The sequence below is a fragment of the Sus scrofa genome, chromosome 13, assembly GCF_000003025.6.
Source record: "Sus scrofa isolate TJ Tabasco breed Duroc chromosome 13, Sscrofa11.1, whole genome shotgun sequence".
NCBI classification, from domain to species: Eukaryota; Metazoa; Chordata; class Mammalia; order Artiodactyla; family Suidae; genus Sus; species Sus scrofa.
This window is the reverse complement of record NC_010455.5, coordinates 106,162,601-106,182,335: the sequence shown is the minus strand read 5'-3', so window position 1 is coordinate 106,182,335 and position 19,735 is coordinate 106,162,601. Positions and strand designations below refer to the sequence as shown.

At 34.0% G+C, this 19,735-nt stretch overlaps 1 protein-coding gene across 5 annotated transcripts in view; it reads left to right on the top strand.

Moving 5' to 3' along the window:
- ZBBX (zinc finger B-box domain containing) overlaps nucleotides 1-19,735 on the top strand; it is a 117,704-nt gene that overhangs the window by 85,301 nt on the left and 12,668 nt on the right. For 3 of the 5 annotated variants that reach the window (XM_013982177.2, XM_021069755.1, XM_021069756.1), the window contains 4 exons: nucleotides 1,427-1,563; nucleotides 9,304-9,593; nucleotides 13,519-13,672; nucleotides 14,498-14,614. In XM_013982177.2, the coding sequence (XP_013837631.1) occupies nucleotides 1,427-1,563; nucleotides 9,304-9,593; nucleotides 13,519-13,672; nucleotides 14,498-14,614 (698 nt within the window). The remainder of the gene's footprint in view (nucleotides 1-1,426; nucleotides 1,564-9,303; nucleotides 9,594-13,518; nucleotides 13,673-14,497; nucleotides 14,615-19,735) is intronic. The other 2 variants (XM_021069754.1, XM_021069757.1) reach the window with 2 other exon arrangements.

Sequence of the window (19,735 nt, the reverse complement as noted above, 5' to 3'; positions counted from 1 at the left end):
AACATCCAATAATTAGAAAATTACTTATAATGATATATTTGTATTCTGACATAATGTCTGGATTATTTAATGAGGACTTCTGAATTTAGGAATTATTATTATTTGAAATGGCTGACCAAGTCTTATAGATTTCATATGAACTTTCTCATGTTCTCCAAAGATGCTCTTTGGACTTTCCTTACCTCAATTTTTTATGAACCCTAAATAAAAACAAGTGTATTAACAATTAATTTGCAAGACAAGAAGAGCCCTCAACCTATAGACAGCTTCCCAGGCAGATTTTACTCTGTAATAAATAAATGAATTATAATGATTCAGTTTGTACATTTTTTAATAATTTTGTCATTTCCAAATGAAAAATAACATCTAGCTCTGTTAGTAATGTTAAAAATTACTCCAAGTCCTCTTTGCTAGGATTTCAGGTGTTTTGACTACAGAGTACTAAGTTCAGTAAACAGCAAAATGAAGTCCCTACTAAGCAGCCCCTACACCAATTCTTTGTGTATATGTTCAGATCAGCTTAGGCCCCTGTCTGCATTTTGGAAAAGCCATGGGCCTAAGTGATGCCCTTGGACTCAAAAAGTCCCATGTTTGGACACATAGACCCAGATATCTAGCAAATGTGACAACCTTCTGGTCAGTAGATACGAGGTTTATATGAACTTCTGGATTCCTCAGAAAAGGAATGACATTTCTAATCTCTAATTTGATTCTTTCATATATCGTTTCACACGTCTTTGCTTTGACCTCCATGTCAGACAAGGCAGAGAAAGTGACTGTTATGGTTTGACAAGTTCTGCATCTTGGGTTTGGAGGCCCTTCTAGAGCTTCTTCTCTATGAAGAGCCACAAAGGATCATAAGTGATACAAGAGGACCTTTTTGCTTAAGCATAATCCATGACTTTTTATGGTGGTACTATGTGGAGCTTATATAAATATCAAGTATTATAAAATAGATTATTTAATTCATAGAAAATGTTATTCAATTTTAACTGTGCTTGTATATGGTAATCTTCATTAAAATTGAAACATAAATGCTGCATATAGATTTTGAACTTATATGGTTCATGATGAACAAATAAAAATTGTATTTAAGCTTATTAATTGATTCTCTGATGAAATTGAAAAATAGCTCTCCGTTTTTATAAGAACCTAAGAAACAACTTATTTAAGAATATTAAAAAAACTTTCAATTAAAATTTTGCAGTTAAATCAGGTTTGTCAAAGTTGCCTGTTTCTTTTAAATTCATAATACTGTTTAGTTACTTGCAGTTTAGACTGTGTCCACAGTATGTTAAAACAAATATTAATGTGAATAACCCTATTTCTTTAAGGTTTTATTATATTTATTTTAACAAGCTGGGTCATTTTGCTTTCTGTTTTATATACTCAACTCTTTTTTTTTGCTTATCCCTAAACATGAAAGTCGTGCATTTCATCATTACCAGAATGCTTTTCTGTATGAAAAGGATATCCACCAACACCATGTTTTCATCAAGGAGAAAACAAACCTCTTACATCTTCTGAGCAACAGCTCCTCTCACTGTAAAGATAATTCAAAAGGTAACTTATACTTAATATTATTAAGAATGAATGTTAGTAACTTTATAAAAATAATGTATATTTCAGTATGTAAAAGCTTTGCCTATTTTGCCGTTCATTTTAAAGCCATAAAATTTAGTGCTCAGAAGGAAATTGGTTGAAAATACATAATTTTGTACTAAATAACCCTTTTAATCAATGGAGAAGAGTATTTGTATTCAGAGGAAAAAGCAGCCAATATAGAACACTTTAAAAGTTATTTTGGACTGAGCTAGCGTTTAAAAGATTACATGGATGGACTTTTAATGACAAAAGTCTGATTGGCACCCCTTTGCTCTTCCTTGCATTACATCTTTTTCTAAAATATTTAAATTTGATGTAAAGTTTATGTAAGAGATAAAACCAAACCAAAACAAATCATCTGTTTATGTATCTGCATTAATTTTACTAGTAGTACCTTTGGAATCTAGATTAGAATATTGTGTGCTAATGTTTGGCTTCATTTCCACAAGCTGAGATCATCATTTAAAGGCAATCATACCAACATCTTCTGGCCTAGGATTCAGATTTTTTTTTTCGTTTCTGCCTTAAATTTCTATGTGACCTTGAACATAATCCTTAGATCTTATTTTCCTAGATGAAAATATAGGAACTATATTATTTCCAATATGCTTTTCAAATATTATATCTACTTAGGATTGGTAGAAAAAAACCAATAAATATATCTTAGGCAAATAATTTGAGAGAAACTAGAAATTATTAAAGTAACTAGTTGTAAAACTGATGATTAACTTTTCGTTTGGTAACAGATGGTAGAGAATAGTGATTTGTGGTAATCCTGCTGGTTTTAATATCTTTAGCTACTAAGCCTTTAAATCATGTGACCATGAACTCTACCCACATGGGAATTTAGAAATTTGAAGGGCTCCAGATCTAGGCCAGAAGGTATTTTTCAAACTACCTAGAGCATGTTGTTCCAGTTGCCTTTTAGAAATTGCTGAATATAAATGCCCATTAAGTGTTAGACTTTAAAGTTTATTTATTTATTTTTAATTTTTAAATTGTTATTTCCCCAGTACAATGTTTTCCTACTGTACAGCATAGTGACCCAGTTATGCATACATGTATACATTCTATTTTTTTGCAATTATCATGCTCCATCATCAGTAACTAGACATAGTTCTCAGTGCTACACAGCAGCATCTTATTGCTAATCCATTCCAAAATCAATAGTTTGCATCTATTAACCCCAAGCTCCCAATCCGTCCCACTCCCTCCCCCTCCCCCTAGGCAACAAGAAGTCTATTCTCCAAGTCCATGATTTTCTTTGCTTTGGAAAGGTTCCTTTGTATTGTATATTAGATTCCAGACATAGGTGATATCATATGGTATTTGTCTTTCTCTTTCTGACTTACTTCACTCAGTAGGAGAGTCTCTAATTCCATCCATGTTGCTGCACATGGTATTATTTTATTCTTTTTTTATGGCCAAGTAGTATTCTATTGTGTATATATACCACATCTTCCTAATCCAGTCATCTGTCAATGGACATTTGGGTTGATTCATGTCTTGAATATTGTGAATAGTGCTGCGATGAACATGTAGGTGCATGTGTCTTTTTCCAGAAAGTTTTGTCTGGATATATGCCCAAGAGTGGGATTGCCAGGTTATATGGTATTTCTATGTATAGTTTTTAGTTTGTTTGTTTGTTTTTGTCTTTTTGACTTTTCTAGGGCTGCTCCAGTGGCATATGGGGGTTCCCAGGCTAGGGAACCGAATTGGAGCTGTAGCTGCCAGCCTGTGCCAGAGCCACAGAAATGTGGGATCCGAGCCACGTCTTAACCTATACCACAGCTCACGGCAATGCTGGATCTTTAACCCACTGAGCAAGGCTGGGGGTTGAACCTGCAACCTCATGGTTCCTAGTCGGATTCATTAACCACTGAGCCACCACGGGAACTCCCATGTATAGTTTTCTAAGATACCTCCATACTCTTCTCCATAGTGGTTGTACCAATTTACATTCCCACCACCAGTCCAGGAGGGTTCCCTTTTCTCCATACCCTCTCCAGCATTTGTTATTTGTGAACTTATTAGTGATGGCCATCCTGACCAGTGTGAGGTGGTGTCTCATGGTAGTTTTGATTTGCATTTCTCTAAAAATCAGTGATGTAGAGCATTGTTTCAAGTGCTTGTCGGCCATCTGTATATCCTCCTTGGAGAAATGTCTATTCAGGTCCTTTGCCCATCTTTTAATTGGATTGTTGGCTCTTTTGCTGTTGAGTTGTATAAATTGCTTGTATATTTTAGAGATTAGAAGCCCTTGTCAGTTGCATCATTTGAAACTGTTTTCTCCCATTCTGTAAGCTGTCTTTTTGTTTTCTTTTTGGGTTCCTTTGCTGTGCAAAAGCTTGTCAGTCTGAGTAGGTCCCATTGGTTTATTTTTGCTTTTATTTCTGTTGCCTTAGAAGACTGACCTGAGGAAACATTTGTAAGGTTGACGTCAGAGGATGTTTTGCCTATGTTCTCTCCCAGGAGTTGGATGGTGTCTTGTCTTATGTGTAAGTCTTTAGCCATTTTGAGTTTATTTTTGTGCATGGTGTGAGGGTGTGTTCTAGTTCCATTGATTTGCATGCAGCTGTCCAGGTTCCCCAGCAATACTTGCTGAAAAGACTGTCTTTCTCCCATTTTATGTTCTTGCCTCCTTTGTCAAAGATTAATTGACTGAATGTGTCTGGGTTTATTTCTGGGTTCTCTGTTCTGTTCAATTGGCCTGTATGTCTGCTTTGGTACCAGTACCACACTGTCTTGATGACTGCGGCTTTGTAACATTGCCTGAAGCCTGGGAGAGTTATGCCTCCTGCTTGGTTTTTGTTCTCAGAATTGCTTTGGCAATTCTGGGTCTTTTGTGGTTCCATATAAATTTTTGGATTGTTTGTTCTAGTTCTGTGAAAAATGTCATGGGTAATTTGATAGGGATTGCATTGAATCTGTAGATTGCTTTAGGTGGTATGGCTATTTTTACGATATTAATTTTTCCAATCCAGGAGCATGGAATATCTTTCTATTTCTTTACATCTTCTTTAATTTCTTGATTCATGTTTTATACTTCTCGGCATATAAGTCCTTTACCTCCTTGGTCAGATGTATTCCCAGGTATTTGATTTTTTGGGGTGCAATTTTAAAAGGTATTGTGTTTTTGTATTCCTTTTCTAATATTTCACTATTAGTATACAGAAATGCGACTGATTTCTTAATGTTAGTCTTATATCCTGCTACTTTGCTGAATTTGTTGATCAGTTCAAGTAGTTTTGGGGTTTAGTCCTTTCGTTTTCTATATATATAGTATGTCATCTGCATACAGTGACAGTTTTACCTTTTCTCTTCCTATTTGGATGCCTTTTATTTCTTTTGTTTGTCTGATTGCTGTGGCTAGGACTTTCAGTACTCTGTTGAATAGCAGTGGTAGGAATAGGCATCCTTGTCTTGCTCCAGATTTTAGTGGGAAGGCTTTCAACTTTTCTCCATTGAGTATTATATTTGCTGTGGGTTTGTCATAAATGGCTTTGATTATGTTAAGGAATGTTCCCTCTATACCCACTTTGGTAAGAGTTTTTATCATGAAGGAATGTTGGACTTTGTCAAATGCTTTCTCTGCATCTATTGAGATGATCATGTGGTTTTTGACTTTTCTTTTGTTAATATGGTGTATGACATTGATTGATTTACTTGTGTCAAACTGTCCTTGTGAACCGGGGATGAATCCTACCTGGTCGTGGCGTACGATCTTTTTGATATGTTGTTGGATTCGGCTGGCTAAAATTTTGTTGAGAATTTTTGCGTCTAAATTCATCAAAGATATTGGTCGATAGTTTTCTTTTTTGGTGGTATCTTTGTCTGGTATTGGAATTAGGGTGATGGTGGCATCATAGAATGTCTTTGAGAGTGTTCCTTCTTCTTCAACCTTTTGAAAAAGTTTAAGGAGGATGGGTATAAGTTCCTTTTTGTATGTTTGGTAGAATTCTCCTGTGAAGCCATCTGTTCCTGGACTTTTATTTGTAGGGAGCGTTTTTAGGATATATTCAATTTCATTTCTAGTGATCGGTCTGTTCAGTTGATCTATTTCTTCTTGATTCAGTTTTGGCAGGCTGTAGGTCTCTAGAAAGATGTCCATTTCTTCTAGATTGTCAAATTTGTTGGCACATAATTGTTGATAGTATTCTCGTATGGTTTTTTGGTATTTCTGTAGTATCCGTTGTGACTTCTCCTTTTTCATTTCTTATTTTGTTTGGGTTTTTTTCTCTCCTCTTCTTGGTGAGTCTAGCCAGAGGTGTGTCTATTTTGTTTACCTTTTCAAAGAACCAGCTCTTGGTTTGATTGATTTTTGTCTATTGTTTTTTGAATCTCTATTTTATTTATTTCCTCTTTGGTCTTTATGATTTCCTTCCTTCTGTTGACTTTAGGTTTTGCTTGTTCTTCTTTTTCTAATTCATTTAGGTGGTGGGTTAAGTTGTCGATTTGAAATTTTTGTTCTTTTTTGAGGAAAGCCATCTTTGGCCCATTTTTTTAACTGGGCTCTCTGTTTTCTTACAGTTGAAATTTTAGAGTTCTTTTGCATATTTTGGATAACAATACTTTATGTATGTCTTGCAAATATTTTCTCCAAGTATGTGGCTTGTCTTCTCATTCTTATAGCAGTGTCTTTCACAGAACTGAAGCTTTTAAATTTTAATGAAGCTTATCAGTTATTTCTTTCATAGATCCTGCCTTTTGTATTGTATCTTAAAAACTCATTACCATAATCAATATTACATGGATTTTCTCCTATATGCTAGGAGTTTTATAGTTTTTGATTTTACCTTTAGGTAAAATCATTCATTTTGAGTTAGTTTTGTGATGATTATAAGGGTGTGTTCAGATGTATTTTGGAGCATGTTGATATTCACTTGTTCCAATGCCATTTGTTGAAAAGGACCATTTTTTCTCCATTGTATTGCCTTTACTCTCTTGTCAAAGATCAGTTGACTATATTTATGGAGGTCTGAATATGGATTCCTTATGCTGTTTTATTGATCTATTTTTAAACTTTTGTTAATACTGCATTGTCTTGATTACTATAGCTGCATGGTAATTCTCAAAGTTGTATAGTGTCAGTCCTCTGACTTTTATTCTTTTCCTTCACTATTGTGTTGGCTATTCTGGGTCTTTTGCCTCTTCATGTAAATTTTAAAGTAAGTTTGTCAATATATACAAAATAACTTACTGGGATTTTGATTGGGATTACAATGAATCTACAGATCAAGTTGGGACAACCTTCCGTCTTAATAATATTGAGTCTTCTCATCCATGAATATGAACTATCTCTTCACTTATTTAGTTTTTTTATTCCTTTTTTTTTTTGTCTTTTTAGGGCCACACTGTGGCATATGGAGGTTCCTAGGCTAGGGACTGATTTGGAACTGTAGCTGCTGGCCTATACCACAGCCACAGCAATGCCACAGCTGCCTCTGCAACCCACACCACCGCTTATAGTAATGCTGGATCCTTAACCCACTGAGCAAGGCCAGAGATCAAACCTACATTCTCATGGATACAAGTCAGATTCATTTCCACTGAGCCATGATGGGAACTCCTAGTTCTTTTATTCTTTCATCGAGATTTATAGGTTTCCTTTTGTAGATCTTGTACATAATTTTTAGATTGTAACCTAAATATTTCATTGTTTGTGTCCTTGTAAGTGGTATTGTGTTTTTAATTTTAAATTCCACTTGTTCATGTTGGTGTGTTGGAAACCATTGACTTTTGTATGTTGACCTTGTATCCCATAGCCTTGCAATAATCACTTATTAATTCCAGGAGTTTTTTGGAGTTTTTTAATCAGTTCTTTTGGATTTTGTACATAGATGGTCATGTAATCCGTGAACAAAATCAGATTTATTTCTTCCTCCCCAATCTGTATACCTTTTATTTCCTTATCTTATTGCATTAGATAGGACTTCCAGTACAATGTTGAAAAGAAGTGGTTAAGAGTGGACGTCCTTGTTTTATTCCTGATTTTAGAGATAAAACTTTTAGTTTCTTTTCATTAAGTACGATGTTAACTGCAGCTTTTTGTATGTAATCTTTGTCAAGTTGAGGAAGTTACCCTTTATTTCTAGCTTGCTGAGAGTTATTTTTTTTTATCATGAATGGGTGTTAGATTTTATTGAATGCTTTTTCTGCATCTATTGATAACTGTGATTTTCCTTCTTTAGCTTGCTGATGTGATAAATTAGAATAATTGATTATTGAATGTTGAACTAAGACATCTAATTTTAATGACTTTACAGGGCTTCCAATTAATAGACTAAATTAAATCATATATATACTTTCTACATCACATTTTAAACATTATTAAAAGGCTATGTTGTCACCTTTTCAGCAGCAATAAATCCTAATATTGGAATTTTACAATCTTGAAAAAATATTGTAGAGGTTGGTTATAGGCATTTACATATAGGAAATAGCATCTATTTCTACCAAGAAATCAGATTCAGGTAATTTCTATTCAAGTTTAGGAGGAAAATACAGTACTATCATAAAAGTTTCATTAACTTGAATAGCTTTTATAAAGTTTTTCTATAAAAATATTTCCCTTATATACAACCTACTGCATTTCTCACAGTACTTTTGCAGTTTAAGAGGTGATATTGGAAGTGGAATTTCTAAGTACTGCCTGTAATTGCTGAGTTACATAAACATTTGCAACAAGAATGTCCCTTGGCTGTAGGGCAGAGTTTATATCACCGGAGACTATTTTAGTCATATAGAGATAAGACATGTATGTTGGGAAGAGACTAAGCAATGATCAGATGAAGCTGTACTCTATCTGAATAAGGAAGGATGTGTGTGTGTGTGTGTGTGTGTGTGTGTGTGTGTGTGTGTGTAAAATGAAAGCAATCTGGTGTGAACATTTTTAAAAATTTTCCTTCTTAAGAAAATCTAGACTAATATTTCACAACTTTGCGTGCACATTATAATCACCTGGAGAATTTTGTGGAAGGGAAAAAAATAAAATAAAAAACAAAAAAACAATGTTTAAGTCTCACTCTCAATGTCTGATTTAATTGGTTTGAAGTCAGGCCCATACACTGACAGATATAAAGAGTACCTTTAGATGATTCCATTGTGTAGCCAGGTTGAAAACCAATGATCTAAACCAAGTGATTTATTTAAAGAAGACATAATGAGGTGGGTGACTAATAAAATCTTGCTCATTTTGTAGTTTTCCAGAGGCAGGTGTCCCAGCTTTAACATTTTCTAGGTCCCTAACTGCTACTGTTTCATCTGGCAGATTTCCCTTTGCCCTTCTTCATCACTAGTCAGGCCAAGCAAAAGAAGTAAAATGTGGAAATAAGGTTTCCTCTGTGGTATATATCATAAATTGCTGATAAAAAATGTGAGTGGGAGAGGGGTAGGAAAACAGGAATTAAACCGCAAGCTGAAATGGAAATTTGCATCAATTTCAAGACTGAATTACAAAACAAAACCTTATCTCCCTCCATTAGTCTAAATCATTTAGGTTTGAATGTATAAGTAATTTAAGATTGTAATTTATGAGTATAAGCAGAGTAAAAGTATTTTAACACTGAGGACTCAGTAAAGAAACATTGATTAAAAAATAATGTTTATTGATAAAGGTTTACACTGTTTCTGAACAGTTTAATCAATTTATTTGTTGAAGTTTATTTAGTTAACTTTGTAAATGTGTGTCTTCCACAGCAGGAAGTTCAAGTACAGATTTTGATGACATTGTGGATCCTGATGTTTACTCTCCTGCTCAAACATTAGAGGAAAACAGCTTTTTTGAGAGAAATTTCAAAGAAGAAAGCATAGATATAGAAACTAATCAAAAGCATGACTATCCCTCTATCTCACTTGAGAGCAAGGATTCTTTGCCAAGTACAGATTTAGAAAAACCCTCTATTAAGGAGAAATTATCTCAAGAGGACAAGGAATCCTTGGAATTTAGCAACCTGCATGAGGATTCTAATACTACAGAGTCACCACTGGTAGATATCTGTTTATTATGTTAAAAATGTTGTAATAAATGTCATAAAAATTTCATATTGACACTATATTCTTAAATGTTACTTCCTATTGAATTTAAAATGTGTGACTTTAGAGTTGAAGAGTAGCTCATATGGGAAAGAACGTTAATGACTTACAGAACAAATTCTAATATGGTAAATGCCATTATAATGAAGGGATTTCTGTGACAAATACTTCAAGGCCCACCTCGTGCACCATGGTAAGAGTGCTGTTTCTTTTCTAAATGAAATTCAGTATTATGAATAGTTTAGCATAATAAATCCTTTCTAGCTTTTTACTCTATAGTCACTAGTTAAAATGAAATAAATGCACCTGTGTAGATAAAACCAGTTTTTGTGACTTAATATAAGATTTAAAAGGTAATTCTTCAAGATATGTCTAATAAAGAAACAGGAGTATAGTTTTTGTTTCTTCTCAGAGAAAAAAAGATGAAGTAGCTCATTATTGCATTATTGCTGAACTTAAAAACTATATTTGAATCTCTATTCTATGTACTAAAAACCTTAAGTGGTTGTTTAATATCAATCAATCAATAATTATTTAGAAACTGGACAAATCAGGAATTCCCATCGTGGCTCAGTGGTTAACGAATCCCACTGGGAAACATGAGGTTGCAGGTTCAATCCCTGGCCTTGCTCAGTGGGTTAAGGATCTGGCGTTGCCGTGAGCTGTGGTGTAGGTTGCAGACGCGGCTTGGATCCCGTGTTACTGTGGCTCTGGTGTAAACCTGCGGCTATAGTTCTGATTCGACCTCTAGCCTGGGAACCTCCATATGCTGCGGGAGCGGCCGAGGAAATGGAAAAAAGACAAAGAAAAAAGAAATTGGACAAGTCAAATGATAAATTCTTTGAAAACTGCGAAAGTAAGACATTTTAACCAGACTTTAAATCCATGAACAACGAGTCTCCATGGTGCCTAAACTGAAGATGGGACCAAAAAAGTAGAAGAATGAATATTGAGCTGCTGCTACTTCTGTTTAGGGTATTGGATTTCTGTGCCCACTCAGTGACAGGTCTTGTTCCTTTCCAAAGTGGGAAATTGGAACTGAGACCTCTGGAAAAGTCTCAGATCCATAAAAGTCTGCTCAGTCACTGAAGAAATACACAAGGAGACATACTCACAGGTGCAGAAAGATGAAAGGAAACTCATTTCTACAGGGAATCTGGCCCAAGTCAGTGAATATCTTATCTGAAAAGCAGAAATCTTGAGTTTTCATCTACCATTGGGCTAGAGTTTAAATATACATTTCTTGCTTGAAATCATCAAGCCAATAAATTAACACTAATGTTAATCCATGTTTATGGATGCCCTAATGTATCTGGCAAAAATAAACCCCAGTCCCATCTAGAAAGATATTTCTACAATTTAGCCAATATTAGATTCCTTAACATAAAGCTCCACTTCAGCTGAGCTTTTCCTCTTTCCCCAGTTAAGAAAAAAGTTGATCATCGAATTAATTTCTGCCTACAAAATAAAGAAGAACTCTGACTTTCCAGTTCCCACAGGGCATCATTCTAACAGCTAGGTGACACATGCACATGTTCTGTGCTGTTATAAGAGAGGCTTCCTGAGAATACAGGGCCCAGTTCTTTTATACTGGGCATAAGCCTGCTGGACCTCTGCCCTAGGTGGAGACATTATTGCCTGTAACCTAATAAAAGACTTTTGGCAGAAACTCACAGATATATAATCTGTGGAAAGCAATGAAGCAATTAAAATGAATGAAATAGAACCACTTGGGGAATTCCTGTCGTGGCTCAGCGAAAATTAATCTGACTAGGATCCATGAAGATGCAGGTTGGATCCCTGGCTTTGCTCAGTGGGTTAAGGATCTGGTGTTGTGGTGAGCTGTGGTGTAGTTCACAGACGTGGCTCAGATCTGGCCTGTCTGTGGCTGTGGCTGTGACATAGTCCAGCAGCTACAGCTCTGATTCTACCTCTAGTTTGGGAATCTCCATATGCCGCGAGTGCAGCCCTAGGGAAAAAAAAAAAAAAAAAAAAAAAAGAAAGAAAGAAAGAAAGCAAGCAAGCAAGCAAGCAAGCAACAACTGTATTAACATGGATACATCTTAAAAATGTGACATTAAAATTTAAATGTAAAAGGATATATAGAATATAAGTCTGATAGCATTTTTGGAATCATTTAAGAAAATTGTAACTTTTAATGGATTTATTAAGTTGTAATAATAGAAACTTATACTGGAATAGTGTATGTCAACTTCAATACAATAATACATTAAATTCCACTTATGAAGTGTTTTATATGTATATTTGGTATAGATACCCAAAGCAAGTCTTTTATTGATATTGCATGATAAAGTTATATTATGTGTTGTATGTATCTACATAAAGCATTTCATAGCTAAAATTGGAACATTAAAAAACTACTAGACCTTTTAATCCCGTATACTGCTGTTATTAATAAAATAAGTGATAAATGTGTATATCAAAGAGCACAGTGCTTTATACGTAGTGGTAGAATCTACTTTCTTTTCATCCCTAAGCACTAAACATGAACTGTTCTTACTCTCTTCCTGTCCTAGTAGAAACCATCCCCTGAGCAAAAACTGTTTAGAAATCTGTTGTGCTCCAGTAGAAAATTCAGGAGTGGGCAGTAGGGGCAATTTTTAGCAGTGGCATACTTGACTTCCAAATGGAGTGAAAGACAATTCATTTTGCACTAGTTTCCAGAAGTTGAGTTCTTCATAAAGGGAGAACTTTATGCAATTGAGTACTAAGTTGTAGAGCAGCAGCAGTGAGGTAGGGGCGTGTGCCGGGAAGAACATGGACTAGTCAGGAGTTCTTGGTTTTGGATCTAAAATTACCAACTTGGTGAGTTTCGGAAACAGATCCATTCTCATTGTTTTTCTCTGTTAATCTAGGCTTTAAAACAAACTTTCCATATTTTCAATTGTTTAATCCACATTTGAGCTCCACTAGACCTGAATGTTTCTGTGAATTGGTGATCAGTGTCTGGGAGAGCCAGTGAAGATGTCATGAGTAGGATGGACTTGGACTTGTCTTTGAAGGAAGTGCTTTATTGGTCACTAGCTTGGTTTTATAATATCATATCACTTATATGACTTGCACATTTCGTTAGAATTATAATGATTTTCTTTGTGTGATTGCTCCCTTGAAGCAGACTGAATTTAGGTATTATTTAGATACATTAGGGAACTGATAAATACTGATAGCCACTCTGATTATATTTTAGACCCATCTAGAGCTCTCACTAGTGCATCTCTAATCTGTTTCCTACTAGACTCATGTATTTTTTAATCCCATTTTTATTCTTCTAGCATGAGGGCATATCAAAATACAAATTCATATAGTGGTGGAATAAACCTAGGCTTCACACCAGCCACATCTGTATTCAAAATCCTGTTCAAATTATTTAGTTCACTCTTGCCTGTTTCCTACCTGAGTATTTTCTTAATGGTGAATGTTTTTTAACTTGGATTTTCTCTATGGCCATAATCAGATCAGATTTATTTCCATCAGTATTTTACTTTTGTCTCTGGATTTATTTTACATGTAGACAGAGACACTAGTTCAAAAGCACAGTATTTGAGAGAGACTCTGTTTTCCAGCGTAATTAATGTGCAAAGAAGGGAGAAGGGAAAACTTTAGTTTGTTTCATGACCTTCTGTCCTCCTTAGATTCAATGGCAACTTTCAGATAATTACTATAATTGTTATTTATACATTTTTCTGAACTCACTGTATATAAATCTTGTGTTATTATTTATGTCTCCATAACAAGAACCTAAATTTGATGTGGGCAGAATCTGTGCCAAGAACATAGTAGGTGCTTAGTGAATGAATGTGCTGCTTTGTGTTGATGAGATAAAATATACTTAATTTTGTTGAATATTCTGTTTCCTAGTTGTTACGAGAAATAGCCCTCAGAAGTAAACCCATAACTGAACAATATCAAGGACTTGAAAGATTCTTTGTTTTTGATAAAAATGAAAGACTCAGCTTACTTCCTTCTCATAGCTTAAAATGCAGCTACTCCAGTACTAGGATTACAAGTGCAGGTAAATTCTGATGTAAAATCAGATGTTAGCCTGTGGACCAAGCTAACAATTTGTAACACCTTTTTTTTTTTTTTTTTTTTTTTTTTTTTTTTTAAACAGTATGTCAACATCTTAGGAAATTCTGGGCAATTCTGTTCAACAAATAAAATCATTTTCTTCTTGTCTAGCTGAAATTATTAACCTGGTGTGAGTCGCCATATATTTATATTTGACTAATATCAGAATTAAGAAAACATGGCTGTAATGAGACAGAGAGAGATTATTTTTAGATTTTAGGAGTGTGGGCTTTAGTAAATTAATAGACGTTAATTTATTTTTCAAATCAACTTAACTTCAAGTAAATTAATTCTTCAAATCACTTTATTAACTGTTAATTGTTTAATGATAATTCTTAAAAGCCATATTAAGAGCAAATCATAAAATCTTAGGATCTGTGTGATTTCTGCGATATATCCATAATTTCCTTTTAAAGCCTGGACTTAGTGTCACCTAATTTTAGATTTCCTATGTATTCAAATATATTTATTCATGTACAAACTATGATAGTTTGTTTTATTGCTATATAATTTTATAAATATTTGTCTCTATTCAAACTTATATGTGTAATTTTGTATGTGCAATATCTTTGCAATTGAGAATTCATTTTTTCTTTTTACTATATAATTATGAGATTTTTCTCTTCCATAATATATGCCTCACTCTTATAACTGATTTTATTTAGCTAAATATTATGCAAAAAGACAATAAATATAATCAAACAATAACATGAATGTATCCTCTTTTTAAACTTTATATGATTTTACTGTTTTTTTTTTTCCATTTTAGGAGACAGAGAATGGATCCCAGACCATAGTATAAATGCACATGTTGATAATGCAGTTGCTGTAGGTGTTCTGAAGAGTACCCAGCACCCATCATCAAGTGGAGCACAGCAGAAGACAGGTAAGATTGGCTGTAAGGTGCCATATTGGTGGCTCACTTTGTTTATTAATTTGTCTCTTAGCAGTATACTAGGCACTTGAAAATTAGTTTTTGCAGTTACCTAATTTAAACTTATTCATTTAAGCTGTCCTGGACTTTTCTTCCAAAACCAAGAAATGAAGAATAGTCATTATTCTTCTCAAAAACTTAAATTTTATAGTCAGTTATTTTTCTATAACAGTGTATTAGGGAATATTTTTAAAATGTAGCTCAGGATATGGCATATATTTTGAACAACCCTTATAAAACACATACTCAATTTCATTACACTTTTGGAAGCAATATATTTATACTAGATATTTCATACCCCTCCGCTTAATTTGTATTATAATCAGATACAACCATAAGATTGCTACTTGCTGCTATAGTTAAGACACCTCTGCTTTAAAACCTAATGCTTAATGTGTTGGCCCCTGGGATCTTGATTTCTGCTCGTTAATTCTATTCTCTAGTCAGAATAATTTCAAGATTTTCTATAGGTTAACTCTTTTGATGTGTTGAGTGCTCATTGCAATATTTTCCTAGTGTGCATGTACAGAGAATTTTGACATTATTAAAATCAATAGTATTATTAGATCATTATTGTTATCCTAAAATACCTGCTAAAGTAGATTTACTTTTTGCAGAGTTTCATACAAAGTTGCAATAGATGACTGATAAATTAAAGCAGTTCAACTCACATGTTGAGTATGATAGCATCATGCTGGGCCCTAAAGGAAAAGTGTGGCCTAAGTCATGTTCCCCTATCTTTAGGTGCTCACGTTTCAGGAGAAACATTTGACAAAGGGGGCTTTTTGCTTTCATCTGAAGGCCATTTCAAGCTAGAAATTTAATTATGTATGATTTGTCCAAATATTTAAGATTTATATATCTTTCTTGCCCTGAATCCTATGATGAAAACTACTTGGCTAGCTTAGTTTCTTTGCATATGCATTTATGTTAAGAATCTGTCAGATTTAAAAGGTTTTTTTGGGGGGGAGGAAAATCAATTCATTTATGATAAATGTTTCTTGGCTATATAATTAGATACCTATTCTCACATCAGACAGTCCAGGGCAGCTTTAAAAATTCTGGTTGCTTCCTTCTGAGGCAGTCAAAGGAACTGTTTTAAGTAGCTATATATTGATAAAAACTAAATCGCATGCATGCTATGGGAATTTGTTACTAAGACAAATCTTTATACATAAGTAGCCAGATGCCTTTATGTATCAATTTGGAATGATTAGATGAAATCAATAATTTACTATTAAGAACATTTGAAGGAGTACCTACTGGTGGCCTGGTGCCAATGGTATAAAATAAGCCATCTTTCTGGAAGCCTGAGGGCTTAGGGTCCAGTTCAGAGCCTCTGGAATGTCAATGTGAACATAAGCACCTAGGAAACCTGTTGTAATGTGGACTTCTCCACCTGACTCTTAGAAATGACCATTCGTTAAGGCTGAGATAAGGTCCAGGAATTTGCATTTATTTTATTGACAATTCCATGTTATGCTGATGTAGATAATCCAATAATCGTACTTTGAGAAAACTGCTCTAGAGACATGTAAATACATAAATTACACCATATATAATGAAAGTTTATGGAAAAACTGTGAGTAACATACTTCTGGAGGCTGATAGGTAATTAATAATAGTGTGCCTGTTTGATTATAATAGAGGTAGATGCCTATGCAGTGTTTTAGCAATGGTGATGGTAACATAATTGGTTTGCCATTGAAATGCATAGATATTCAAGATGTTAGAGAGTAGGTAACATTTTATCCATATTTTACAGATCTTCAGTTAGAGATGAAGGGATATGACTTTCTGGACAGAAATAAAAATGAAAATTTCCTGGCTATGCTGCACATTATAGAAATCTCTGAATTTATGCCAATATACAAAGGAATTCCTATTTCATGAGATTTTTAAGTTTGTGTCAAAACATGATAGCTATAAAATACTGTATTTAGCAGCAAGTCCATTGATTCTCCCCACTCCCTGCCAAAACCTACTGCTCCCCCATCCCATCTTCCTATCTCTATAATCTGAGGAAATTATAGATTAACACTCTTCATAGTTACACTTTAAGTATAGAGAAGAAATTGTCCTTGGTATTAGCTCAGGAATATATGCTATAATTATTAATAAGACCAGCCAAATATTGGGAAGATAATGTAAAGAGGTGCTTTGGGTTAGATTAATGGGCACAAGAATGCTGCTAAAAATATGGATTACTGCATAATCTTTAACATAATAATAATTATTATTACTATTCTAAATAAAACATTAGAATTAGATGAAGCATAAGTGGACCCAGCATGCTTTTTGCATAGTGTTTCAATAACAAATAACAGTGTGATCAAAGGACTCAATATTTTTTTCCTGAATAAAGGTTATGAAACATTATTGTCTTTTTTTTAATTTACTTTGTTTTATTTATTTATTTGTCTTTTTATGTTTATTTATTTATTTATTTATTTATTTATTATTATTATTATTTTTGTCTTTTTGCCATTTCTTGGGCCACTCCCATGGCATATGGAGGTTCCCAGGCTAGGGGTCGAATCGGAGCTATAGCCAACGGCCTTCGCCAGAGCCACAGCAACGCAGGATCTGAGCTGCGTCTGCAACCTACACCATAGCTCACGGCAACGCCAGATCCTTAACCCACTGAGCAAGGCCAGGAATCAAACCTGCAACCTCATGGTTCCTAGTTGGATTTGTTAACCACTGAGCCACCATGGCAACTCCCATTATTGTCTTTTAATCTTCTTTCTCCACTGCGTAAATTACTGGGAGTTTATACACTAAAAATGTATTTTCTGAGTTCCTGAAACATGGAAATTTTATTTACATCGCCAGTTATTGCATGCTATTCCAAAGGGAATTTCCTGTGTATATAATCTACAAACTGGACTTTACAAAAAATATATGTAATGATCCCTTTAGTTGTGGGACTTTTCATTACTGCTCGCCTTAACTCTGCCTCAGATCTTAACCACAGCAATAATATAAATAAGCTTATACAGGAAACATAGGAGGGGAGGACATTCTCACCTAAATGAACAAAATAAGTAAAATCAAGGACCAAATTGAATCCTTTCTGTCTCTTACTACATTTTAGGTACTTTAAATTACACTTTGAATATATTTCCAGGAAGAAAGATAGTCTCTCTCTTTGCTGTATGCTAAGCATAAGTCTGACCCACCCCCAGTGTACTTTTTTCCCAATTGGGATCAATTAGCCTCTAATAATGTGGCAACCAGATGTTATGAGTTCAGCAAGCATTTGTACTCTCCTGAATTTTCTGAAGGGCATCGACATTATGTTAAGTTTTTCCTCACTTCATATTTGCCTATGTTGGCAGAAGTCCATTTCTTCCTAATATAATCTTTTGTTTATTTTAAGGATTTTTAAATTCCTTTAAATTTTATTTGCCTGAGACATAGCACAATACAGATAGAAACGTATGTTGTTTTCCATAGATCTAGAAGTTAATATTTATATAGCTGAATTACTGTTAGACTCTCTGAGCTGCACTTCTACCATTGTTGTTCCCTACTACTGCTTCACTATTGGGAGTGGCAAGTTTGCTTTTCTTGATGACTATAGGCAAAATATTGATTCCTTACATATTACAGATAAAAGGGGAAATCATTTTCAAATTCTAGTCATTAAGATAAGTCTTAGGGATAGTAACTTTTTTTAAAACATTAGTCACATTTTAGTCAGTTTATCTTTGGAATTGTCTCTGAGCACAAATAGACACAAAAAGTCAGAATCTTAATTGATTCACAATTTCATTCCAACAAAAATTGTTTTCAAAATTGATTTCTGAAATGTTCATTAAAATTGCTGCTCTTTGGGACTTACTTAGTTTTAATTGCTTAAATAATTACATACTGTATTGAGATTCTTCTTAGGGTACTAGCTACCTTGAAACTAGATCTTTTAAGTGTAAAAAAGGAAGACAAATTCAAGAATCATTAACTGTTTAATACATGACAATTTCCTGTAGCCACCATTCTGAAATTTACATTTTCCTTTGAGTCAATAGAATGAGCATAATGTTATATGGCATATGTTCAGTCATGATGATTTTTATGATAATGACAATAGCACATTAAAGAATCTAGTACTTTACACAACACCAATTTGTATTAAGGGAATGCAAGATTATCTTATAATATAAATTATGTGTATTTACTATAAATATATTTATCTAAATCAGAACAATGATTCAGTATATTAAAAATATACCTGCACTGGATACACAATTAAATACAGAAATCGGTTGCATTTCTTTACACTAACAATAAAATATCAGAAATGGAACGTAAAATAAAAAAAAAACTTAAAGTTGCACCCCCAAAATAGAATGTGTAGGAATAAACCTGACCCAGGAGGTGAAAGATGTATGCTGAGAACCATAAAATATTAATAAAGGAAATTGAATATGATACAAAGAAATGGAAAGATATCCATGCTCTTTGATTGGATATAATTAATAAGAATTAGTATTGTTAAAATGGTCACATTATCCAAAGCAATCTACATATTTAATGCAATTCCTGTCAGATTACCTATGATGTTTATCACAGAACTGGAGTAATTAATCCTAAAATTTATTTGGAACCATAAAAGACCAAGAATTGCCAAAGCAGTCCTGAATAAAAAGAAAAAATCAGGAGGGATAACTCTCCCAAACATCAGACAATTCTACAAAGCTACAATAATCAAGACAGTGTGGTGCTGGTACAAAAGCAGACATGCAGATCAATGAAACAATTGAGAGCCCAAAAATAAACCCACACATCTATGGTCAGTTAATCTTTGACAAAGGAGGCAAGAATATGCAATGGGAAAAATTCTCCTCAGCAAGTGCTGGGAGAACTGGACAGCTGCATGTAAATCAGTAACTAGGACACACCCTCACACCATGATAAAAATAAACTCAAAATGGCTTAAAGACTTAAACATCGGAAATGATATTATAAATCTCCTATAAGAGATCATAGACAAAGCATTATCTGACATAAATCATACTAATATTTGCTTAGGTCAGTTGCCCAAGGCAATGGAAATAAAAAAAAAAATGG